We start from the raw sequence: 27,356 nt of genomic DNA, 5'->3' as shown, positions 1-27,356 counted from the left end.
TTGGCTGGTGTTTGATAGCTGCTTGGTCCCGCCCACCCCCGACATCACTATCTGCTCAATGTGAAACTACCCCTGTCAGTGTCCATGAGTGCTGCCAATCAGTGCTAATCAGTGCCAGCTATCAGTGCCCCTCAGTGCTGCCAATCAGTACCTATCACTGCTAATCAGTGCTGCCTTTCAGTGTCAATCAGTGCTGCCAATCAGTGCCACCTATTAGTGCCAATCAGTGCTACCAATCAGTGCCGCCTACCAGTGCCCATCAGTGTTTCCTATCAGTGCCAATCAGTGCCGCCTATCAATGCCAATCAGTGCCGCCTACCAGTGCTGCCCATCAGTGCTACCAATCAGTGGCGCCTATCAGTGCCCAGTGTTGCCTATCAGTGCCCATCAGTGATGCCTATCAGTGCCCATCAGTGCTACCAATCAGTGCCGCCTATCAGTGCCCATCAGTGCTGCCTATCAATGCCGCCTATCAGTGCCAATCAGTGCTGCCAATCAGTGCCAACTATTAGTAACAATCAGTGCTGCATATTAGTGCCGCCTATAAGTGACAATCAGGGCCCATTAGTGCTACCTATCAGTGACATATAGCCCAAACTAGCCCATGGTGTTTAAACATACAAGGGCAATCACAGTTGCTCCAATAGTGTAAACGAGAGGAGGGTCTTACTGTTATTCACAATCAAGCTGTTGGAGTAGAGAGATACATTTCTTCTGTTACATGGGGGTATAAAGTAGATAATCTATTGGCTGCTCACTGTAGGATGTAGAAGAATAAAGTTAAAGAATATTTGATATACTCTTGATATACTCTTTTTTTAGAGTACTGAAAGGTAACAACCGCTGTTAGGTTTGTTTTGCTTTCTGGATATTCACACTCTCTATTTGTGTTGATGGCCAATGTCAGCATGGCTGAAAACAAGAGTCAATTCAAACTTAGAGTGCTGACAGCAGAATCAAAAAATGTCAGCCAAAAAAAAAAAGAAAGAATTCGTCCAATAAGGACATTTGTTCTGGCTAAGCACTTTAGGCAGACTTCTTCTCACTTCCTGTTGGGTCACACAGAACATGCAGTAAAGGAACATATTCCCAATGGGGCAAAGATTGGGATGCCATTAAAGTTATTGTGTGTGCAACAGACATCCCAATACTTTTGACAATATAATATATATGCATGTGTGTTTGAGCTTTGGGGTGCAATGTTTCACTGTGTATTCATTCACCTAGCTTGTATCTAGGGTCAGGCAACTTCTTGTTCCAGGTCACACAGAGGTTGATTTCAAAAACTGGAGATTGCAAAATTTGGTGCAGCTCTGCATGGTAGCCAATCAGGTTCTAATTTCAGCTTGTTCAATTAAGCTTTGACAAAAAAACCTTGAGCCCAGATTCACACTACTGAGATCATAGACATCGCATGTGATTCGCACCCGCACTTGCGGTGCCGATCACATGTGATTTCTGTGAGATGTAAGTTCAGCCACACAGTTGTACGGCTGAACTCGCATTAGATTCACACAGAAAAAAAGTGCAGGGACTTTCCCTGCACTACAATCAGATCGCATGGGTGTACACACCTATGCGATCCGATTCCTGTGTGAGTTAAATCAACCCTACAGAGTCCAGGCAGGCCTTGCCATTTCCTCTGTGTTGCATGTGAGGAAATGGCAAGGCCTGCCATGTACGAGTGCTAATGTGATAAAAACATATCTCTTTCAGCATGGTGAAAGGTTAAAGGAGAAGTCCAGCCAAAGCTTGATTGACTGAACTTCTCCTATGGATCACAGGAGTGCAATTCGTTTTGCACTCCTGTTACCCATTTTCAGCAGAGAGTGGGCTGAAGTCCGCTCTCTGCTGATGTCACTGGAATCAGTCCAGGCAACGCGTCATCACGACAATAAAGTCTGGATCTGCAGGTGCCTGGAGTGATACCCATCTCAGCCTTTCAGCGAACCACTGAGAGGCTGAGACGCCCCTCCACAGCTCAGTGCTCCAGTGAGGGCGGGGCAGAGCGGTGAGCTGAGAGAACCGTGCCATAGGTGGTGTTCGATCGCTCGGTTTTCAGTGTGTAGGCACCAGGGAACAGATGCAGCATCGTATCGATGCTGCATCCACCTAGGTAAGTATGATTCTGAAAAAATGGTTCTCTTAATTGCTCTGCCTGTTTGTGTCAGTGTCAGATTTGATTACTGTGTAGCTTCCACCTGCAGAGCTTCGACTGAGAGACCCAGGGATTCCGGGATACATGGTTTCTTCACAGGAAGTGTCAGTTCCTTCTCTAAAGAGAATCTTATCATACAGGAATGTTTTGATTTACTCTACTATAAGCCGTGCGTACAGAACAACAAATGACACCTTGTGCAGGTGAGAAAAGGTGCAGGTAGGAAGGTTTATATTGTCATTAGCAATGTTTATAGCAATCACTTTAAATTAACAAGTTGACTTTTTTAACTGCTTGCTGACCAACCGCAGTCATTATACAGCGGCAGGTTGGCATGGTTGGGCAAATCGCCGTAGCTGTACCGTGGCCGCTTTAAGAGCTACAGGGGACGCGCCGAAGACAACACCAGAGCCGATGCACGACCTGCGATCGCTCCCCAGAGAGCCAGAACAGGCATCTGTCAATGTAAACAGACAGATCCCTGTTCTGTCATCTGCTGTTCCTAGAGATCAGGAACAGCAATCTCTCTCTACTCCCAGTCAGTCCACTCCCCCACAGTTAGAAACACCTCCCTAGGGAACACTTAACCCCTTGATCGTCCCCCTAGTGTTAACCCCTTCCCTGCCAGTGACATTTATACAGTAGTCAGTGGCTTATTTTAAGCTCTGATCGCTGTATAAATGTCAATGGTCCCAAAAAGTGTCAAAAGTGTCCGATCTGTCCTCCGCAATGTCGCATTTCCGCTAAAAATCGCAGATCACTGCCATTACTAGTAAAAAAAAAAAAAGAATAATAAAAATGCCATAAATATATCCCCCATTTTGTAGATGCTATACATTTTGCGCAAACCAATTAATATACGCTTATTGTGATTTTTTTTACCAAAAATATGTAGAATACATATTGGCCAAAACTGATGAAAAAATGTGTTTTTTTTTTTTTGGATATTTATTATAGCAAAAAGTTAAAAATATTGTTTTTTTTTTTCAAAATTGTCGCTTTTTTTGTTTATAGCAAAAAAAATAAAAACCGCAGAGGTGATCAAATACCACCAAAAGAAAGTTCTATTAGTGGGGAAAAAAGGACATACATTTTGTTTGTGTATGTCTATTTCCCAAAGACAACCTCTGGATATGACGCTGAGTACGTGCACTCAACTTCTTTGGTCGACCATGGTGAGACCTGTTCTGAGTGGAACCTGTCCTGTTAAACCGCTGTATAGTCTTGGCCACCGTGCTGCAGCTCAGTTTCAGGGTCTTGGCAATCTTCTTATAGCCTAGGCCATCTTTATGTAGAGCGACAATGCTTTTTTTCAGATCCTCAGAGAGTTCTTTGCCATGAGCTGCCACGTTGAACTTCCAGTGACCAGTATGAGAGAGTGAGAGCGATAACACCAAATTTAACACACCTGCTCTCCATTCATACCTGAGACCTTGTCAGTGCTTAAAATTCTCCATAGGCGATGCTTTAAACGCCTTTACTGGTCACCAGTTTAGAGTTGCACAGGACGTCTAGTGCTAGAATTATTGCTGTCGCTCACGACAATACTTCACATGTGTGATGTGATCACCATTTACATATGCGCGCGGGAGTAACGTATGTGTTTGCATTTGTGTGTAAACATGGTGGGACAGGGGTGCTTTAAATTTTTATTAAAATTTTTTTTTTTTGTACTAACCTGAGCGCCTGTAAAGTGCCTAAAAACTGCCTCTCATGCCTCCCCTGAGTGCTTTCACACTGGAGCGGTGTGGAAAAAAAAGTAGCGTCTTTGGGGTGGTTTGGGAGCGGTGTATACAGCACTACTACACCACTCCTGCCCATTGGAATGAATAGGCAGCACTTCTGAAGTACCTGAAAAGCGCTTCTGAAGCGCGACAACACGAGTGCTTTTAACCCCTTCTTGGGGGTTAAAAGCGCCTTGCTAATGGCCGAGAAGCGCCACTCAAACAGCTGTAAAGCCCAGTTAAAACTAGCGGCGCTTTAAAGCTCATGGACCCGCCGCCCCAGTGTAAAAGCAGCCTTAGAGCCTCTGGCTCTAATCACGTGCTTCAAACCCCCCCCCATCCCATTGGAATCCATGCATCCAGCACCCCTGCTAGGGTTGCCACTTCATCCCTTTAAAACAGAACACATAATGATTACACAGGTTCTGTGGCTGATTAACCACTTCCCGCCCGGCCCATAGCAGATGACGGTCGGGCGGTGGTTCAGTTATCCTGGCTGCAGGATAACATGCCGTCTCGGGGGCGCGCTTTGCGGCGATCGATTAGTCTGACACACCGCTACACCGATCTTGGTAAAGAGCCTCCGGCGCAGGCTCTTTACCACGTGATCAGCCTTGTCCAATCACGGCTGAACACGATGTCAATAGGAAAAGCTGTTGATCGGCTTTTCCTCACTCGCGTCTGACAGATGCGAGTAGAGGAGAGCCGATCGGCGGCTCTCCTGACAGGAGTGTGTGCGCTGATTGTTTATCAGTGCAGCCCCCTCTCAGATGACCACACTGGACCACCAGGGACCGCCACTAGGACCACCAGGGAGAGGGGCAACATGTGGATGGCCAGGTATGTACCCCATGGCCATCCACATGTGCCCAATCAGTGCCCACAAATGGGCACTGATTGGCACCAGTATATTGTAGTGATGCCCAGCAATGCCACCCTTAGGGGCATCAGTGCCACCAATCAGTGTCATCAGTGCCACCCATCAGTGTCCATCGGTGCCACCTATCAGTGCCCATCCGTGCCACCCATAAGTACCCATCAATGCCACCTATGAGTGCCCATCGGTGCCACCTATGAGTGTCCATCAGTGCCCATCCGTGCCACCTATCAGTGCCCATCATCAGTGCCACCTCAATGGTGCCGCCGTATCAGTGCCCGTCATTGAAGAAGAAAACGTACTTATTTACAAAAAATTTTTAACAGAAACAAAGAAAAACTTGGGGTTTTTTTTCAAAATTTTCGGTCTTTTTTTATTTGTTGCGCAAAAAATAAAACCCGTAGAGGTGATCAAATACCACCAAAAGAAAGCTCTATTTGTGGGAACAAAATGATAAAAAAATTGAGTACAGTGTAGCATGACTGCGCAATTGTCATTCAAAATGCGACAGCGCTGAAAGCTGAAAATTGGCCTGGGCAGGAAGGTGTATAAGTGCCTGGTATTGAAGTGGTTAAGATGGTAATTATACTCACTTGGTGCTTTATCTGAATTAAATTAGTCTCAGAACCTGTGTAATTTATATGTGTTCAGCTTTAAAGGGATGAGGTGGCAACCCTAACCCCTGCATGTAGATCATGGGCCGCACGCTTGGATAGGGGGGGCAGTGCCCGGGTGCCCCTAGTGGACGGGCCGCCACTATTAATTGCAAAAATTGGCCTGGTCATGAAGGGGAGTAAATGTACCGGGGCTGAAGTGGTTAATGGAACTATGGGAACAGTTGACCAGAACACCCAATTTATGAAACAAACGAATTTTCTGCTATGGCTACACACTGACTATTGTACCGAGCTCCATCCTATGGGAAGAAACGTTGGGGTCTGGGCTAACATTGCGCATGCTGGAAGCAGTGGATACGAAGGGTATCGTCTTTATCCAGTGTGGAAGGTTGATATGAACACTTCCGGTCAGTGTATTTCTAAATAAAGCTTGATATTGTCTTTACACGATGAGGCTGAGCGCCTTCCTCCTCTATAGAGAGAACCTGGAGGAGAATCAGGGGGAATCCTGGCACAGATATGTGGAGAGGAAAGGGTGTACGTGTCTGTACGGAGAAACAACCCGGAAAGAGTTGGGAGGAGACTGAGAGGATAGACAGGAGAGGCGGGAGCTGGGAGAGCCGAGCTTCCACTGATTCATGTTCGAGTGGTGACTTTGTATCTTTGTGATCGGATGGCAGGAGTCACTTATAGTAAGAGAATATCTATATATAATGACTTCAGAAAGAAAGTGCTTACTGTTGTATCCTAATATAACAAATCTGTTTACATAGTGGTGTGTTGCAAATAGGAGGGGATCACAGTTTTTCTCTATGTATACAGTAGTAGGAGTGTTGGATTCTCCATTATTATTATTATAGTTGTTTTTTTTTGTTTTTTTAATCCAAGTACTCGCCGATAACAATTACTGATACCTATCGCCTAGGAAGAGTAGGTAGAGTGGTGGTTGGAGAGGTGGGGGGGTGTTGTTAAGGAGTTAGGTGCGGCTGGGGTGAGGGCAGGATCAGAGGGGGGGAGTAAAGAGGTAAGTGAGGGCAGGGTAGTTGACGAATTGGGATAGAAATCACTGGGCTGTGATCACTGGGAGGAAAAGGATGGGGATAGGATGGGTATTGGGAGACATGGGTGCAGAGGTGACAGCTGGTAGAGGGAAGGAGGACACAACACAGGGAGAGCACAGTACAGGGGGTTAGGAGGGCACAGTATATGGTGGGCAGGAGGGCACAGTACAGGGGGTTAGGAGGGCACAGTATATGGTGGGTTAGGAGGGCACAGTATATGGTGGGCAGGAGGGCACAGTACAGAGGGTTAGGAGGGCACAGTATATGGCGGGCAGGACGGCACAGTACAGGGGGTTAGGAGGGCACAGTATATGGCGGGCAGGACGGCACAGTACAGGGGGTTAGGAGGGCACAGTATATGGCGGGCAGGACGGCACAGTACAGGGGGTTAGGAGGGCACAGTATATGGCGGGCAGGAGGGCACAGTACAGGGGGTTAGGAGGGCACAGTATATGGCGGGCAGGAGGGCACAGTACAGGGGGTTAGGAGGGCACAGTATATGGCGGGCAGGAGGGCACAGTACAGGGGGTTAGGAGGGCACAGTATATGGCGCGCAGGAGGGCACAGTATATGGCGCGCAGGAGGGCACAGTACAGGGGGTTAGGAGGGCACAGTAAATGGCAGGCAGGAGGGCACAGTACAGGGGGTTAGGAGGGCACAGTATATGGCAGGCAGGAGGGCACAGTACAGGGGGTTAGGAGGGCACAGTATAAGGTGGGCAGGAGGGCACAGTACAGGGGGGTTAGGAAGGCACAGTACAGGGGGGTTAGGAAGGCACAGTACAGGGGGGTTAGGAGGGCACAGTACAGGGGGGTTAGGAGGGCACAGTACAGGGTTTTGGGAAGGCACAGTACAGGGGGTTGGAGGGCACAGTATATGGCGGGCAGGGGGGTTAGGAGGACTCAGTATAGGGCGGGTAGGAGGGCACAGTAAGGGGGCTAGGAGGGCACTTACAGGGGGGTTAGATGGGCACAGTACAGGGGGTAGGAGGGTACATTACGGGGGTAAAAATTGTTTCTTGGAACTCTAATAAAAAATTTATTGTAAAACAGATTATTTCAGCCGCTTCGAAAGCGGTATTTTCATGTGAACGGGCCTTTAGTCCGGTTCAAACTATTGCGATGTGGGAACCAGTGCGGGTTCTCGCATCGCATCTCCCTCGCAGGCAGTTCACACTGCCCTCTGCAAACCGCTGCAGGTGTCAATACAAAGTTAATGACACCCCCAGATCGGTTTGCAGATCGCAGTGCAAACTGTGAATTCGGACAGGAATCGGATCACCTGGGTTTGAACACCCAGGCGATCCGATTCCAGTGCTGGAAAAAAAAGTTTTGTGCGATTGCAATGTGAGTTCAGCCATACACACTGCATTGCCCAGACATCACATGTGAGCTGCACAGCAATGCAGTGCAAATCGCATGCGATGTCTGTGTTTGCAGTAGTGTGAACTTGGGGTTTAGATCTACTCAAATGAAGCCCATACTAGTGGCCAGAGTTCTCAGATGAATAAGATATTCACACCTGTTTGAAGCAATCTACTAAGCTATATCTAGTTCCTAAGGAAGACTATTCTACATTTTAAAGCTTTTTCTGTAAAACATATTTTACATATGTGGCATCTTAACCAGGTCCTCCAGTGTCCTTGTATGTTTTTTTTTTTTTTTTTGCTCCAATATTTATTCATTTATTTTTTTTATAGAAAATTTGCTTTATGTATTAATATCCCCCTGCATTGTTCTTTAGAAGGGAATAAATTCAGTTTAATGCATTTTCCTCATTGCTGAGGTCCTCATTTTAGTATTTGGTGCATTTTTTTTTTTTTTTAAGTATCAGAAACCAGAGACAAGTAACCTAAACAGCAACCTACGGAGCCTGATGGATGTGGCTATTTCCACCAAGCATCCTCTGTTCCTAGAAAGCAGGAGGATCTTGTACTCCAGTAGAGTACAATGAATTGTGCTATAAGCTGTACACATGTAAACTTTAGGTTTTTTTTTTTTTTTTTTTTTTTTTTTTAACAAGAAATTAATCTTAGAGTAAATGTTTGCATACGTAACTTGTGGAGGACCTCAGATTCAGATTTTTTTTTTTTTTTTTTTTTTTTTTTTTAATGGATATAAAAACCGCACAAGTTTATTTATCTTTATTCAGCTGTGGGCATGGCTGTGTTCAGATTTGAAAAAAGCTTACTGTTAAAAAAACAAAACAAAACAAACACATTTTTTTTTGCAGCGGTGTACATAAACCTTTAATTTGTTTTAAGCAGGAATGTGCAAAACTTTAGTGTTTTTTTTTTTTTTTTTTTTTTTTCTTTTAGTTTTTGAATGTAGAAGGATTTGTCAATCCTGTTTACTGCTTTCCAGGGCTCCATTAGGGAGACAGCCATAGAGACAGAAATAAAATAGTTTTCTGTAGTAGAGTAGAAGACTAAAACCTGTATCAGATATTGATTTTTGTATATATTCCTGTTGCAAATATTTCCTCACTTTCTGTCTGATTGAAACCATTGTTTGCAAAACAGGAAGTGAGGGTAAATCTCTACAACAGAGCCCCACATAGCAGTTTAAACCCGACCAGAGTTCCTATAATTCCTCACTCAAAAAGTTTTGTTTTGACATACAGTTTAGTTTTTTCAAAATGAGTTCTTAGCACTTTCTATAGGGGTAAGGTACTGATTTACTACAGGATTTTTTTTTCTTATTTCCCTTGTTCATGATTGGGTATTGAAGTGAATACATAGTTGCTTTATTTACTATGCTTAATTAAGCTAGTCTGCTCTTTTAGTAAATCGGCCTGTATGTTTCTTTCAGTTGAAGAAAGTTAGCAATTTGCTTGCCTTAGGAGTTTCAGATTGGCATTGCATGGTGGTATTTATTATTATTATTATTATTATTATTATTGTTATCAATCAAGACACCCTGACCCTTCTCTTTTTATTGATTCTTCCATTTTCTACAGAAAGTTCATCTTTAAGAAACAGGCCCTCAGTCTTTCACGGAACAAAACCGACTTGATTGCCAAAACCGACTTGACTGCCACTCCATATGGTCCCATCACAGAAAGTGCAACAAAAATCTTTTCCAAGCCAGTAACCATAAGCCAATCGGGACACTTGTTACATGGGGAAGGACATTGTGTTGCTGCAGACTCAGGAGGACATGGAGTTCAAGACAGCATGAGAATCACTCGAAAGAAATTGTGTTATAGCATAGTCTTCCTGTACTGTGTCTTCTCTTTCTATGCTGCCTACAATGTCTTCTTCAAATCGCTGCACATGTCCCGGGTTCACAGAGTGGTGAGCAAAAAGGAGAATAGCAGAGGTATGTGCAGTCTATAGCATCAGCAGTTCTGCACTGCTCTTGCTGAGGACCTGCTATATAATAAGGCATCAGTATTATTTACAGACTGTGCTTCATGATAGAGATCAGTTTGTATTTTGCAGTCTTAACAGTAACAGGTTGACCTAGATTGTATAATGTATACATTATTTTAACAATGTGTACAATTTCTCTTCGCCCGTATAACTATGTAGTGCAAGGGTTTTTGATTGGATACAAATTGAATGGATTGCTTAGGTTTTTCCTCCATGTAGTTTTGGTAAATTTAAAGGAAATTGTACAATGAGATTGTAGCATATATAAATGCCCTAAGATCTGCAGTCACAGAATTAAAGGGTAGGAAAGACTGAGTGTGCTCCCAAATCCCTCAATCAGCTAGAGAAGACTTGCACAATTTGCCTTGCAGTGGCTCCATGAAGGGTCAAATTATGTTTAAATCCCTGCCCTAAACTGGGACTTCCACTGTTTCAGGGGCACAATCCTCTGTTTTTGTTTGGCGTCAAGAGGGGATTTCTGTGCAGCCATTTCTGGTTTATTTGATCAGCTCTCTGGGGTTCTCATTGGAATGCTTGGGACGCAAAGCAGAATGTGCATTGGCATGTAATTCTAAGTTTTTTTTGTTTTGTTTTTTTTTTTTTTTCAAATATTTGTGACAAAAAAAACAGCCTTGAAAAGACCTTGGGGTGTTTACTCTCCATAATGTGGCCATTTTGTGGATGTTTCTACTGTCTACAGGGTTTCCAAACGTAATAGGTAGTCAGGATGGTAGTCAAGTTAGATGTACTTTTATGCCCCTAGAAAGCCTGAAGGTGCTTCTTGGATCTTGGGCCTCTCTGTGTGGTTGGGCTGTGAAAAGATTTCGCGAATGAAAACAAACAAACAAAAGACGCCACTCTAAGTGCAGAATTATACATAACCAATCAAGTTTATTTGACAATTGGCAACTTACAAATAAAGAAGAAAGTAGCGCTTGTCAGACCAACCAGGGGTCGGGTGGTTCACAACGCAAGGAAGGATCTGTAAAATCCAGAGCATCCACTGCTCGAATGGGGGAAGAAGTCCACCAGATGGTGCACTGTGTTCGCTTGGCGCTGGTGGTTGTGGGACGCCAAACCCCAGCAGCCGTGGGTAATGTCAGCACTGGAGGCAGGAAAGAGGGGCGTGGCTAACGTGTTTCAGAGCCACCCACGGCTCCTTTGTCAAAGCTAATTGGGTGCTGGCCCTTAGCCTCTATAGTGGCAGGAGTCGAGGTTTCGTTTTGGGCATGTTTGGTGACTAGTTCTGGGGGGGGGGTGTTCAGCTGGAAAACTCCCCTGCTAAAAACTGCTAACAGCCTATGTGTGCATGGACACATAGGATAACATGCTGGGGAGTTTGACTGCAGAAAAAATTGTCTAAAGCCAAAAACAGCAGCTGTAAAAACGTCCAGTGTGCATGAGGACTAAGTATGCTTATGATGTGTGCAAAATATCTTATTCATTGACAACTTTGCATGTAAAAATACATTTTAATTTCCTCTCCACATTTTCCAAAAACTAGCGTCAAAAAATGACATTTTCGAAAGACTCAATATGCCTGTCAGAAAATACTTTGGAGTGTTTGTTTTCAAAAATGGGGTAATTTTGTCAGTGTTTCGCCTGTCTTGGCACTACAGGAACTCAAGAAATATGATGGGTAGTCGGGAAATGCATAGACTACAACCCCAATTCCAATAAAAAATTGGGAAACTGTGTAAAATCTACATAAAAACAGAATCCCAGATCCTTAGGGAAATTAAGTTAATTTACAATATTGTATAGTCCCATTCCTCCTTCACCACATTTGATAGTAATAAATACATTAGAAAAACTGTCGCCCATGAGCCTCTCTGCAGCCAAAGCCTCAGAAGGCTTTCCTTCCAATAAAACACCGGACCTGATTTCCTGCCGGGTGACTGGTACAAACCTTATATTTAAAGAACTTGCTCCCAGAGTTTATAAAGTGTCTACCAAGTGTTTTGATGCACGTTCCTTGCTCCTCCCTATCTCAAGCTCACATAGTGCTTTTACCTAAACCCGGCAAGGACCTCACTTATATGCATCCTATACAGTAGGTCCATCGCCTTTCTCAACTATGATGTCAAAATTCTTGCTAAAGTGTTGGTCATTATGCTTGTGAACATTCTCCCTACCTTGGTTAGCATAGACCAGACCGTGTTCATACTGGGCAAAACCACAGACATTAATTTGCGTAGAGAATTAACACACTTGCAGCTCCCTAACTCCAAAAAAAAAAAAAAAAAGCATTTGATTCCATTGACTGGGATTACATGGCAACGATTTGGAGGTTATGGGGTTCAGCTGAAAGTTTTGCAGATAGGTTGAAATACTGTATCATGCACCCTTGAAGTGCCAATTCCTCCGCCATGACCCCCACTTTGGTGACCAATTGTTGCGTCTGGAAATGTTAATTTGTGCCTTGAACGCATCTCGCAGCACAGCTGAGAAGCTGCTGAATTGGTGGTTGCCTACCTACTGGCAAGCAAGGAGGAAGAGAAGCCGAGAGTTGGGAGAGATTTCCCCCTTTATGTCCAGTCACCATGTTGAGAAGAGTCAGAAGTCCCCCGACTATAGAAGACTCATCAAAGGAGCCAAGAAGGACCATCCAAGAGGATCTTAACCATAGACTCATCAGAGGAGCTCCACATCAACCTCCAGGATGCCATCAGACAGTGCTTGTGGACCGTGAGTCGTGGTTGTTTGAGCATTGAGCTGATCCTTTGGAGATAATGTGGAGCCCAGCAGACATTCTTTGGGATATTAAAGCGTTGTTTGGCCTTATGGCCATTTCCTGAGCAGATAGATGACATGACACTGTGAAAGGACGTTCCTTTTTGTGCAGGGAAGATGACACCACACTAGATCAGGAGATTGTGGTTGCCTCCCGGCCTGTGATACGTTCCACCCATTCCACTGCTGAGATCTTGTGCCTGCATCTTTCCACCACCACCATTGGAGATCGCGATTTTGGACTTGGGTGTCCTTGCATGCCTGTTTGACTCCCCGCCGCTGGCGTGTGTGTCCACACATGACATGGCATTTTTTTCACAAATATTATGCTGATACATTGTGTGTGTGTGTGTGTGTGTATGTGTATATATATTGCAGCCATTTGCTAAAATCATTTAAGTTAATTTTTTTCCCCCTCATTAATGTACACACAACACACCCCGTATTGACAGAAAAACACAGAATTGTTGACATTTTTGCAGCTTTATTAAAAAAGAAAAAACTGAAATATCACATGGTCCTAAGTATTCAGACCCTTTGCTGTGACACATATATATTTAACTCAGGTACTGTCCATTTCTTCTGATCATCCTTGAGATGGTTCTACACCTTCATTTGAGTCCAGCTGTGTTTGATTATACTGATTGGACTTGATTAGGAAAGCCACACACCTGTCTATATAAGACCTTACAGCTCACAATGCATGTCAGAGCAAATGAAAATCATGAGTCAAAAGGAACTGCCTGAAGAGCTCAGAGACAAAATTGTGGCAAGGCACAAATCTGGCCAAGGTTACAAAAAATTTCTGCTGCACTTAAGGTTCCTAAGAGCACAGTGGCCTCCATAATCCTTTAAATGGAAGACATTTAGGACGACCAGGACCCTTCCTAGAGCTGTCCGTCTGGCCAAACTGAGCTATCGGGGGAGAAGAGCCTTGGTGAGAGAGGTACAGAAGAACCCAAAGATCACTGTGGCTGAGCTCCAGAGATGGAGTCGGGAGATGGGAGAAAGTTGTAGAAAGTCAACCATCACTGCAGCCCTCCACCAGTCAGGGCTTTTATGGCAGAGTGGCCCGACAGAAGCCTCTCCTCAGTGCAAGACACATGAAAGCCTGCATGGAGTTTGTTAAAAAACACCTGAAGGACTCCAAGATGGTGAGAAATAAGATTCTCTGGTCTGATGAGACCAAGATAGAACTTTTTGGCCTTAATTCTAAGTGGTATGTGTGGAGAAAACCAGGCACTGCTCATCACCTGTCCAATACAGTCCCAACAGTGAAGCATGGTGGTGGCAGCATCATGCTGTGGGGGTGTTTTTCAGCTGCAGGGACAAGACGACTGGTTGCAATCGAGGGAAAGATGAATGCAGCCAAGTACAGGGACATCCTGGACGAAAACCTTCTCCAAAGTGCTTAGGACCTCAGACTGGGCCAAAGGTTACCTTCCAACAAGACAATGACCCTAAGCACACAGCAAAAATAATGGAGTGGCTTCACAACAACTCCGTGACTGTTCTTGAATGGCCCAGCCAGAGCCCTGACTTAAACCCAATTGAGCATCTCTGGAGAGACCTAAAAATGGCTGTCCACCAACCTTTAGCATCCAACGTGAGAGAACTGGAGAGGATCTGCAAGGAGGAATGGCAGAGGATCCCCAAATCGAGGTGTGAACTGTTGCATCTTTCCCAAAAAAGACTCATGGCTGTATTAGATCAAAAGGGTGCTTCTACTAAATACTGAGCAAAGGGTCTGAATACTTAGGACCATGTAATATTTCAGTTTTTCTTTTTTAATAACTCTGCAAAAATGTCAACAATTCTGTGTTTTTCTGTCAATATGGGGTGCCGTGTGTACATTAATGAGGAAAAAAATGAACTTAAATGATTTTAGCAAATGGCTGCAATATAACAAAGAGTGAAAATTTTAAGGGGGTCTGAATACTTTCCGCTATCTATCTATCTATCTATCTATCTATCATTTATATTATACATTTCTTGTTTTTTTTCACCATAGCCATCTGATTGTTTAAATGCACTGACCTTATGGTACCTATACTAACACTTGATTAGTGCAGTTTAGTTTAGTTTATTTTATTATTTCCTTTTGCACAATTGATTATTGTGTGCGACTTCTTGTCAGAAAGTTCCTTTCTGGATATTGTGTGTATATATAGTTAGGGCTGCACTTTTGTTTCATTACAGCAGTAGAGGCTAGGTCTTTGGGATTATTAAATACAGCCAGAAGAGCCATTTGGCTGAAAATCCTAAAATGGAGACCTTCCAAGGCTAGACTGTGCAGCATTAATTTGATGGCAGACTTTTCTTCAGGCCAGATTGGAACAGGTAGAAGTGCAACAATTTTACTGATAAGAATAAATGGGTTTTCAACTGTAAGTTTTATTTATGGCCTACAAAACCTAACAGGAAAGGAAGACTTAGAAGCAAACAAAGGAGTTGCCCTTCAGTAAGGCCAAGCTTAAAGGAGGACTTCCCTTTACAGTACTCCTTCAGAATTCTCCGGCAAAGACACTAAGTGACGCTAGGAAAGCTGTCCCTATTTTTTCATTGTTGGGAAAGAATTACCCAGTATTACCTGAAATGTATCCAGTTTGGATCGAAAGAGAATTCCTTGGATTTAAAGCGGTTGTATACCCATCAAATCAAGTTTCTGTAAAATGAATCATTGTAACCTAAAGTCCTGTTTGCGCTGTGTGTGTGTGTGTGTGTGGCTTCCTACCTGTTTGGTTTGTGTGTAATTCTTTGTTATCTTTTCAATGACGTCACCGGCGCATGCGCGATTAGTCCTATATTTCTGGCCTGCCGGATAATTGCTGTGTACATGTCGGGGCTGCGTCATTTCCTTTGCCTGACATCAGCCCCGAGATCCCGCGACACTCCCCCGCTGAGAAGCAAATTACCCCATGTGACTCGCTACGTCACAGGGGTTGGAGCGCAGAGCCGAGGACAGAGCCTGTCTGTCTGAAACGAAAATGAGGCTTGGCTCGTGCACGAATGCGCACATGCGGGATTATGGCCACAGAAGAAGAGTGAGGGCGGAAATAAAATACTACTGAGACGCGAAAGACAGGAGTTATAATGGCAGCGGCTGAGTAGAAGCAGGGGTGATCATAAAAAGTTCATTTTATCAAGTAAGAACGTTCTGTTTGCATAATGTATGCGGCACATAGCTACTAAACAGCAACATGAAATTGCATATTGCTGATTTGGGGTAACATTATCTGAGTTTACTACCACTTTAAGAGTGGTTTTCTTCTTTTTATTTATTTATTTTTTCATTGAGGTGGTCCCAGCTGTGCTCAATGAAAATTACAACGGAATCCTGTTCATGGAGTTAGGACGCTCCTGTTCAGGAATCTCAAGCTCAAGGGACTTTGGGGGTTATTTATCAAAGGCAAATCCACTTTGCACTGCAAGTGCACTTTCAAGTGCAGTCACTGTAGATCTAAAGGGGACATGCAAGGAAAATGAAAAAAAAAACAGCATTTTAGTTTGCACGTGATTGGATGATAAAATCAGCAGGGCTTCCCCCTCATTTCAGATCTTCCCCTCAGATCTACAGCGACTGCACTTATAAGTGCACTTGCAGTTCACTTGTAGTGCAAAGTGGATTTGCCTTTCGTAAATAACCCCCTTTCTCTCCATATATAGTTCAGGACTTTTCTAACCTGCGGAACTCACTGGTAAAAGAAGTCCTTGCTAGCCATCCAGTCAATAGTCAATGGATGTGAACTATGGTAGCATACCTAAATCACCAAGGTGGTACCAGGTCACCCACTCTGATGCCGGTAGCCCAGGCGATTCTGGGTTGGGCAGAAATAAATATCACCCCTATCTTTACAGTTCACATTTAAGTGCTGTTTAAATCTGGTTGCAGACTTCCTAAATTGATGGTTGATTCGCCACAGCAAATAGGAAATAAATTGGGATGTTTTTCTCATGATAGCCCATGGTATGCCAATGGGATTAAGAGATTTTGGATCTTCTACACTGTTTTGCCACGACTAAAAGGGTGATTCGGAGTGCAGCCGTTCAGTTGTTTTTCTTCAATTTTCTACACGATTGCAGAGCCTGCACCTGAAGTTGTGAGTGGGGAGGGCGGCTATTAGAGACATCCAACACGCTTGGAGCGGCATCGCTACCTCAGGGTATGCCGATGGTGGACCTCTTTGCAAACTGAGCCAACGGGAATGTCAAATCCTTCCTTCCCTCCCTTTTCTTCCCTCCCTCCCTTTTCTTTCTTTCTTCCTTTCTTCCTTTCTTCCTTTCTTCCTTTCTTCCTTTCTTCCTTTCTTCCTTTCTTCCTTTCTTCCTTTCTTCCTTTCTTCCTTCCTTTCTTCCCTTTCCTTTTTTTTTTTTTTTTTCTTGCATAAAGGAAATAGGGCATTGGATCCCAAAGTATCTGTCTTAATGGGAATTTCAAACTGTGATATGCATTCCTTCCCCTCTTTCTTTATCTCTTGAGTTCCACAGAAACTGAGTCAGTCAGAATGCAGACTGGTTCTGATTGCCCACTGGGGGCCCAGGGAACGTGGTTTTTAAACCTTCAGCGTATGTCGTTGCAACTTCTTCGACCTCTACCAACTAGGCCAATCTTCTCCAAGGACCACTTTGGCACCCCAGGCCAGATTTTTTTTCATTTAAGGGCCCGGATCTTGAAACGAAAATCCTGAAACGGGTGTTCCGAGAGACTTATTGACACTCTCTTGGGCGAAGCTAGGGAAAGTGTTTTTTGGGTTTTTTTTTTTTTTTCACATTGTGCAATAGGAGTGAGATTTCCTTTCCCTCTGTTCTGGTTATCTTGGACTTTCCTCAAGATGTGATAGAGACTTGCTTTATGTAGCCTTCTTGAATTGAAGCTGAAAAAACAAAATGTATCCACCATGGAATTTGTCAAAAGTCCTTTTAAAGGACTGACTAATCGACCTGAACCATTACAAGGTGCTTCAATTTAATTGACGCTTAAGATGACTTTTCTGCTGGTTATCGCTAGTGCTACTAATAAGAAGAAAGCATCTGCTCTTTGAATGTTAGATGTCTTCTCTGCAACCTGTGGGGCTACCCGGATTTTGGGAGATCTTGTCCTCTTGTTCTGTTTAGCAGACTTCCAAGGCGATAGTTGCTGGATGAATTAAACAAGCTATTTCATTAGTTTATCAAACCGAAGGTTCACAAGTACCTCCTTAATTAAAAGTACATTCAACCAGATCTTTGACCACATTTTGGTCAGAGAAAGCAGGAGCTTTGTTGTAATAAATCTGCAACTCAGCAGTTTTGGTCTAATCGAGATACCTTCCTTGTGTTAAAGGGTGGAGGTACTCTCGCAACAAGATCTGGTATTGGCAGGAAGATTCAGCAGACAATGGTTCTGCCCTGTTATAGTCTTGTTTACTTGTTGCTGTCCTGGAAGTCAGTTGGGGAAATTCCCAGGCAGACTTGCTGCTAATGGAGTCTTCCAGGACAGTAAGCCTAATTTCCACCCTGTTGTCAGGTGATTGTTTGTTTTGTAATGTTTCCCTTATGCATTGCTGGAGGCAGTCGTCTTTATCTCAACTAAGGGACAAGGGGGTGAGAAGGGTCTTTTCACTGTTCTGTTTTCTGTAGAGGGAGGAACCAATCTTCTCTCAGGTTGCTGTCTTAGAAGACTCCTACAAAAATAATTTGCAATAAGTCTAACTGAATTTTCTGTCTATTATTTTGTTTTAGGCTCCCTCTACTTGAAAAACGAACAATGGAATCCTTGGGAAGAAAGTGAAAAGGGCATCAAAGCGCTCCATGTAAAGAAGGCAAAAGAGAAATGGAAAAGCTTATTAAACCGCAAATCCCAACAAGAACCTGCTAAGCTCAAAGTACAGATATGGAGCAAGGCTGCCATTGGTGGGTGAGACCTATATCAAAATATGTTTCAAAGTGGAAAATGAGTCGCAAGAAGCTGTAGTTGAAAGTTTATATTTGCATAAGCTTAAAGTGATCCTGTCCTTAAGCAAAGCAACAAGTTCACTCCGTGTCTGAATGGATACACGGAGCTCTGACTCGGCTTGGGTGACCCCTGTAGCAAGCTGCTGGCTGAGGGGCACTCGAGGGAGGGACTAGGAGCAGCAAAGAGGAACCCGAGAAGAGGAGGATCCAGGCTGCTCTGTGCAAAACCAATTGCACAGAGGAGGTAAGTATAACATGTATTTTTTTTTAAATAACAAACAGCCTTTACAATGACTTTAAGTTAGAAGTTGCCAGGGTTTTATCTTTGAAAGACAAAAACAGAACATCCATAGCTCGACTCACCAACCAGTCTGACAAATTAACCTGTCCAACAGTCTGCGTTAAAAACAGGGGTTTAGTACACATTTGCAAACGCATGCATAAGCTGCAAGGCCTCTTCACGGCACCCTGTGTATGCTTGCAGCCCTAACACTGCTGAATTAATAAGCGTCTCCACAATGGAAGCACATGCATTAAATGGATAGATAAGGGGCAAGTGGGCCTGGAGGCAGCCCAATCACCCTTAAAGGAACAGGAGCACACCGGACACCCAGCAAGAGCACAATGGCAACAAAGGTGTACAGTGTGTCCCCAGACCATATTTACACCAGTAACAAACAAATAGCCCCTGCCCCCACCTATAACTGGCCTTCACAGCAAGGAAGGAAGGGCTATCACATGAAAGACAAAAACAGAACATTCCATAGCTCAGCTCAACTCACCAACTAGTCTGCCAACTGGCCAAATTAACCTATCCAACAGTCTGCGTTAAAAACAGGGGTTTAGTTAGCACATATTTGCAAACGCATGCATAAGCTGCAAGGCCACCCTGTGTATGCTTGCAGTCCTAATGCTACTGCCCCTCATCTATCCATTTAATGCGTGTGCTTCCATTGTGGAGACGCTTATTAATTCAGTAGCGTTAGGACTGCAAGCATACACAGGGTGCCGTGAAGAGGTCTTGCAGCTTATGCATGCGTTTGCAAATGCGTGCTAACTAAACCCCTGTTTCCCTTAACGTCTTTCAAGACAGCACCTTGAGAGCGTGGCTCCACCCACTTGACAGGAAACACACCTCCACCAAACTTTAAAAGGAGGCTCCTTCCCACTTATCAGTTTTTGTGTTTCCTCCGGCGGAAACACGTGAGAGTTTGGAGTTTGAACAGGCTCCCTACCCCACTTTTTTTTTTTTTTTTTCCCCTACCTCATGAGAGCCGGTTCCTCCCATTTTCCACAGGCTTACGGGTGCCGGGTGGATGGGCTCCTTCTCCCTCATCAGTGCTCGGGGAGAGCCAGGACTGCTTCTGGAATTGCTGCTCCCGGGCGGGAGCGTCAGGCATGGCAGGCACTTTAGTTTTGGCCAGCACATGTATTTTTCCTGACACCGCCGCCATCTTGGGAAGGGCAGTCAGAGGACTGCATCCGCGGGATGTGAGGTATCCGGAAGTGGGGCGGCATCTGACGAGCAGGCGCTAGGCGTCATTTCCGCCGGAAGCGCAGGGGGAGGGAGGAATAGGTCTGGTGCCTACATAGTTCCGGTCCGGCGCACAGGTGCTATTGGAGTCCGGAATCAGCGTTTTCGCCACAAGCATCACGCTGCTGCCTCAGCATGGACTCAGGAACCGCAGCAAGTGGAACAGGCACAGGCACCAGCAAGGCCCAAGTAAGGAGCAGACTGTAGTTTCTGCTCAGCTTTACTGTGGGGTCTCTCTCTAGCCCTCTTCTCCCTAAATGTTTAGTGAGGCTTGAGGGTATTTTTTCCCCCTGGTGGCGGAGGGGCCTGTCAGGGCACATGAGTCTGGTGTTTTTTCTCACTGTGCACCTGTGGTGAGCATCTTGAGTAATCAGGCTGACTCTAAAGCAGGGGTCTCAAACTGGCGGCCCTCCAGCTGTTGCAAAACTACAAGTCCCATGAGGCATTGCAAGGCTGAACTGTTACAAGCATGACTCCCTCAGGCAGAGGCATGATGGGATTTGTAGTTCTGCAACAGCTGGAGGGCCACCAGTTTGAGACCCCTGCTCTAAAGGATGGTTTGTCTTTTTTTCTCTTTTTGTTCCCTTAACATGGCAGGCCAAGAGCTCTGACCCTGGGATTAAAGACATGTCCTTCATGCAAAACTAAGTTAAATGAAGGCTGGAAAAAGACTTTATGTCAAACATGCATTGACTCCTTGGTGTGGGAAGAAACCGCATCCGCATGCAGTGATCTAATCGCATCTGCCAAAAAGGAATTGGAAGCTACCATTCAGTCCTTCAAATCCTCACTCACAAATCCATCCGCAAGTCAGCCCACTACCTCAGTCCTCTCAAGGCTCACTGTTAGTCCCGGCAGTGGAGGCAGAAATGGGTCCTCTGAACCAGGAAGGGCTTTACCCCTCTCATTCTAATGAATCAGATGAGAATGGGGATGAGCTGGAGAATATGTCTTCCAAATATAAATTATCTTTGGATCAAGTGGACGGCCTTTTGAAGGCTATTTATGCTACTCTAGGCCTGGAGGAAGAGCATAAGGAAATGTCTTTACACGACAAAATGTATGCAGGGCTTAGCGAGTCCAAATCTCGTACATTTCCAGTCCACGCAGTGATTTCTGAAACGATCAAAAAAGAATGGGCTGACCCTGATAGGAAACCATTCTTCTCTAGGGCTCATAAGAGAAGGTTCCCTTTTGATGAAGACCCAGCGGCTCTCTGGAATAAGGTTCCAAAACTTGATGCAGCCTTTTCTCAGGTGTCAAGATCTACTGATCTGGCATTTGATGGCATGGGGATCTTAAAAGACCCCATGGATAAAAAAATGGATCGGCAACTCAAGAGGACTTGGCAATCCATTATGGGCAACCTTAAGCCAGCAATGGCAACTACTTGCGTCTCCAGAAACTTGGAGTATTGGGTAAATCAGCTTAAAGCTCATATAATAGCAGATTCCCCTAAGCAAGAAATCCTTGACTCCTTTTCTACTCTCTCAGCAGCCGTAGCCTATGTCTCTGATGCATCAGCAGAATCTATCAGAATGACAGCTAAAGCTGCAGCCCTTACTAATTCTGTTGGACGGGCATTATGGCTAAAGACCTGGCAGGGGGACGCATCATCTAAAAATAAATTATGCAGAGTCCCTTTCCTAGGGGATTTATTGTTTGGCCCTGATTTGGATTCAGTTCTGGACAGGACTGCAGATAAAAAGAAATCTTTTCCTGTCAAGAAAAAGAAACAACCAGTCAAACGTTTTTTTCGTCCTCAAAGGGCTCAGGAACAAAACAAGCCTCAAGAGAAAAAGAAAAATTGGTCAGGGCAGAGGGGAAAAGGCAAAGGAAATGTCCTTTTCCATCCTCCTGCGTCAACGAGCAAGATGCAATGACAGCCGGTTACAGGTGGGGGGAAGACTTCAGGGCTTTCTCCCCTATTGGGCAAGCTAACAAAAAAACAGTACATTCTGAATATGCTAGCCCAGGGTTACAGTATAGAATTTTCAGATCTCCCCCTAGAAAGGTACTTGGTGACAAATCTTCCAAGAGATGTAACCAAATCCCTAGCAATGAAGAACCTGTTAAAGGATCTGATAGATCAAGGGGTTGTGACTCTCAAGTCCCACAGGGGGAGCTTTATCAGGGATTTTATTCCCATATATTCCTGATTAAAAAAGCCATCCGGAGATTTTCGGTTAATCCTAAACCTGAAACCGCTGAACAGATCAGTCCTATACAAAAGATTTCGTATGGACTCCATCTTCACGGTCAGAAACTTATTGACAAAGGAATGCTTTATGGCATCAATAGACCTTCGAGATGCCTATCTGCATATCCCCATAGTCCCGGAGTCTCAAAAATTCCTAAGGTTGGTGACAAATTTGGGAAAAGAGGTTCTGCACCTGCAAATCAAGGCCCTCCCCTTTGGCCTTTCTTCTGCCCCACGAATATTTACAAAAATAATGGCAGAAGCACTTGCACCTCTTCGCATGCAGGGCATTGTGGTAATTCCGTACTTGGACGACCTACTCTTCTTTGCCCCTTCCAGGGAAAAATTGTTGGACGACCTCGGAAAAGCCCAAGGTCATCTAGAAGCCTTGGGTTTGATCATAAATATGCAAAAATCAAATTTCAATCCGGCCCAGGAAGTACTATTCCTGGGGTATCAGATCTGTTCAAGGGAACAGTTTTTCTCCCAGAAGAGAAAAAGGTAAAAGTCCAAAATGTGGTAGCGTCCTTACAGACAAACTAGGAATTATCAGTCAGACAAGTCATGTCATCTCTAGGAACCCTAACCTCAACCATGCCAGCCATTCAATGGGCAAGGTTACATTTCAGACCTCTCCAGACTTTTCTCCTGAGAATATGGAATCGCAGGACAGAATCTCTGGAAGCAAAGGTAAAAATCCCCACCAAAGTCAAAAGATCGCTTTGGTGGTGGAGAAGACAGGAAAGTCTGTCAAAGGGCCTGCTCTGGTCGTTTCCAATAGAGAAGGTGGTAACGACAGATGCCAGCGTATGGGGTTGGGGAGCTCACTTACGTCAAAAATTCACGCAAGGAGTGTGGTCTCAGACAGAAGCAAAGAGGTCCTCAAATTGGAGGGAACTAAGGGCAGTCGCCTTAGCATTAGATGCCTTCTCTCCAATCCTTCAAGGTTCCCATGTCCAGGTCCTCTCAGACAACGCCGCTACCATAGCCTACCTAAACAAGCAGGGGGGCACAAGAAGCAAAACACTGCAGTTGTTAGCTTCAGAGATCCTGATTTGGGCAGAAAATCATGTACGGTCCTTATCAGCAGTCCACCTCCAAAGGCACCTTAAATGTAGTGGCAGATTATCTAAGCAGAAGGCGAATTCAGGAGTCAGAATGGAGCTTGAATCCGGAAATTTTTGCTATGATTACCAGGGCCTGGGGTCAACCACAAATAGACCTATTTGCGTCAGAAGAAAATACGCAACTCCCAGTATTCTTCTCGATTCACAGAAACGACAGGGCCCAGGGGACGGATTCGTTAATTCAGCCCTGGAACTTTCATCTGGGTTACGCCTTTCCTCCTTTCCAATTGATCCCGTTGGTATTAAGGAAGATACAGAGGGAGAAAGTGGCAGTAATCTTAATTACTCCATTTTGGCCAAAAAGGGCATGATTTACCACCATTCTACAGATGGCAGTCAAACCATCGTGGCAGCTGCCTCACCGGCAAGACTTGCTCATTCAAGATCCGATACAGCATCCGGAAGTGGCCAGTCTAAGCCTCACGGCCTGGTATCTGAGGAGCAGTTGTTAAGAAACAAAGATCTGTCACAACCTTTGGTAACTACCTTACTTTCCAGTAGGAAAATAGTGACCAGAAAAATCTATGCTAAATATTGGAAAGTCTACAACTCTTTCTGTCATTCGACAAAAAGGTAAAAAATTTAGTGCCGATTTTAGAATTCCTTCAAAATGGGGCAGACAAAGTCTTGTCAATCAGCACCCTTAAGGTACAAATGGCTGCTTTGGGAGTATTTCTAGAAAGACCAATCTCTTCTGAGCCCTTGGTTTATAAGATTTTTCAAGGCGCTTACCAGATCCAGACCAGCTCCGGCTAAGCACTTTCCCAATTGGGACCTATCAGTGGTCTTGCAAGGCCTCACAACCTTTTGAACCACTACAAGAAATCTCTCTAAGGAATTTTACTTTTTCAAACCTTGTTTTTGGTTGCAATAACATCAGCAAGGAGAATTGGTGAGCTATGGGATGATTAAGTCAAATCTATGACGAAACATGTCGGGGGCGTGGCTGTGATGAGCAACGCTGAAAGCCGCACCGTAGGAGGGGTGATTTGATTGCACGGCGTACCATCGAGGAAGGGGGTGAGATCGGAAGTCCAAGCACTAACACACCTCGGGTCCGCCGTGACCATTAGTGTCTTTTGTTCATCCACTGATTTTTAAAGTTGCTGTGAGCTGCACTGTATTTGCTGCTGTTTTGAATCTTTTAAAATGTGAGTGATTTTCTAGAAGATTGTAGTGGTTTTAATAAACTTGCCGTGCTGGTTTACACTATTGGAGCACTTTATTATTTTTCATGTGGACCGATTTATCAAACACTGTGGGATATCATATTTATCTGATTACCCTGGAGTGTGGTAAACAAGCGATTTTTGCCGTGCATGAGAGTGCTGGCAATAGGAATCGGTGAGTGTGTTTCTATTGGGAGTGGATTCACGTTTCACGGTGGTGAGGTGGAAGACATGTGGAGGTCATTCACTTATCAAGATTTCAGCTTTCAAACAAGAATTTTTTTTTGTCACATTTTTTTTTTTGTCACATTTTTTTTTATCACAATTGTTGTCACATTGTTTTGGACTGATTTTTTACACTATATGGACTATTATAGTACACCAATGGTGTGTGTATATATATATTTTTTAACATTTAACACATGGTGAAATGATCTGTGTATATTTATATATTTGGTGTGCAATCACTGTGGATGTGATTAGGTTCACGTGTTAATGTGTGTAGCAGAGCTTAGTATATGAGTATGGCAGAAAATACAGTGTTCTAAAATAATCAGTTATCATGTATTCTGTTCTCTGTAGGACATTACTTATGGCAGCATGTTTTAGAAGGACCACTTGAACCCACTAATGTCAATGCTCAGTGGAGAGAAGGCAAACTGAGGACAGGAACAACAGAATTCAGGTACATGACGTCATACTACTAATTTTACATGTGACTTTCTAAACCCATTCTCAAAAATTGTGTATGTGTGTGTATGTATATACAGTGGGGACAGAAAGTATTCAGACCCCCTTACATTTTTCACTCTTTGTTATATTGCAGCCATTTGCTAAAATCATTTAAGTTCATTTTAAAAAAGAAAAACTGAAATATCACATGGTCCTAAGTATTCAGACCCTTTGCTGTGACACTCTTATATTTAACTCAGGTGCTGTCCATTTCTTCTGGTCATCCTTGAGATGGTTCTACACCTTCATTTGAGTCCAGGTGTGTTGGATTATACTGATTGGACTTGATCAGGAAAGCCACACACCTGTCTATATAAGACCTTACAGCTCACAGTGCATGTCAGAGCAAATGAGAATCATGAGGTCAAAGGAACTGCCTGAAGAGCTCAGAGACAGAATTGTGGCAAGGCACAGATCTGGCCAAGGTTACAAAAACATTTCTGCTGCACTTAAGGTTCCTAAGAGCACAGTGGCCTCCATAATCCTTAAATGGAAGACGGGATGACCAGAACCCTTCCTAGAGCTGGCCAACCGGCCAAACTGAGCTATCGGGGGAGAAGAGCCTTGGTGAAAGAGGTGAAGAACACAAAGATCACTGTGGCTGAGCTCCAGAGATGCAGTCGGGAGATGGAAGAAAGTTGTAGAAAGTCAACCATCACTGCAGCCCTCCACCAGTCGGGGCTTTATGGCAGAGTGGCCTGACGGAAGCCTCTCCTCAGTGCAAGACACATAAAAGCCCACATGGAGTTTGGAAAAAAACACCTGAAGGACTCCAAGATGGTGAGAAATAAGATTCTCTGGTCTGATGAGACCAAGATAGAACTTTTTGGCCTTAATTCTAAGAGGTATGTGAGGAGAAAACCAGGCACTGCTCATCACCTGTCCAATACAGTCCCAACAGCGAAGCATAGTGGTGGCAGCATCATGCTGTGGGGGTGTTTTTCAGCTGCAGGGACAGGACGACTGGCTGCAACCGAGGGAAAGATGAATGCAGCCAAGTACAGGGATATCCTGGACGAAAACCTTCTCCAGAGTGCTCAGGACCTCAGACTGGGCCAAAGGTTTACCTTCCAACAAGACAATGACCCTAAGCACACAGCTAAAATAACGAAGGAGTGGCTTCACAACAACTCCGTGACTGTTCTTGAATGGCCCAGCCAGAGCCCTGACTTAAACCCAATTGAGCATCTCTGGAGAGACCTAAAAATGGCTGTCCACTAACGTTTACCATCCAACCTGACAGAACTGGAGAGGATCTGCAAGGAGGAATGGCAGAGGATCCCCAAATCCAGGTGTGAAAAACTTGTTGCATCTTTCCCAAAAAGACTCATGGCTGTATTAGATCAAAAGGGAGCTTCTACTAAATACTGAGCAAAGGGTCTGAATACTTAGGACCATGTGATATTTCAGTTTTTCTTTTTTAATAAATCTGCAAAAATGTCAACAATTCTGTGTTTTTCTGTCAATATGGGGTGCTGTGTGTACAATAATTTGGAAAAAAATGAACGTATGAATGTACGTGTGTATATGTGTGTGTGTGTGTGTATATATATATATGTGTGTGTGTGTGTATATATATATATATATATATATATATATATATATATGTATATATATATATATATATATATATATACATACATACATACATACATACATACATACATACATACATACATACATACATACATTATTATATTGGGACCACTGACTCCATTTACACCTGCCTAGTCAGTAAGGCACACTAAAAAAAATTAGGAGAGGACTCCGCCTTCGTCTGTTTAGGTGGAGCAGATCAAAGCTAGCCGGGGTTAAATGGGCACAGGAGTTCATTTACTCCCAATTGCCCATAGAGCAGGGCATCCAGAAACTGAGCGGACACAGGTGTCATCCACCTGCGCTGCTCCAATCAGCAGGGAATCCGCTCACAGATCCCCTGCTTACCAGAACGGAATCTGCCCCATGTAAACAAATACAGCTACAACATCTTGGAATTGGTAAGCTGTATTATAACAATTAGAGGGTTTTTTTTTTTTTTTTTTTAATACCGCTTTGAACACTTTTCGCAACCATGGGAGCTGAAGTTAAGTTAAGCCATAGACTGTTTGAACCATGTG

At 44.1% G+C, this 27,356-nt stretch overlaps 1 protein-coding gene across 1 annotated transcript in view; it reads left to right on the top strand.

Annotated features, from left to right (window-relative positions):
• The first annotated feature begins 5,770 nt into the window (after nt 1-5,770).
• The window catches only part of RXYLT1 (ribitol xylosyltransferase 1), a 40,985-nt gene continuing 19,399 nt past the window's right edge, over nt 5,771-27,356 (top strand). Inside the window, exons 1-4 of the mRNA XM_073620146.1 lie at nt 5,771-6,068; nt 9,396-9,757; nt 18,265-18,435; nt 25,090-25,192. Coding sequence (XP_073476247.1) covers nt 9,613-9,757; nt 18,265-18,435; nt 25,090-25,192 — 419 coding nt within the window. The 5' untranslated portion in view covers nt 5,771-6,068; nt 9,396-9,612. The remainder of the gene's footprint in view (nt 6,069-9,395; nt 9,758-18,264; nt 18,436-25,089; nt 25,193-27,356) is intronic.

This window comes from Aquarana catesbeiana, linkage group LG03 (assembly GCF_042186555.1).
Source record: "Aquarana catesbeiana isolate 2022-GZ linkage group LG03, ASM4218655v1, whole genome shotgun sequence".
NCBI classification, from domain to species: Eukaryota; Metazoa; Chordata; class Amphibia; order Anura; family Ranidae; genus Aquarana; species Aquarana catesbeiana.
Note: the sequence above shows the minus strand (reverse complement) of the source record. Positions and strands in the feature narration are given on the sequence as shown.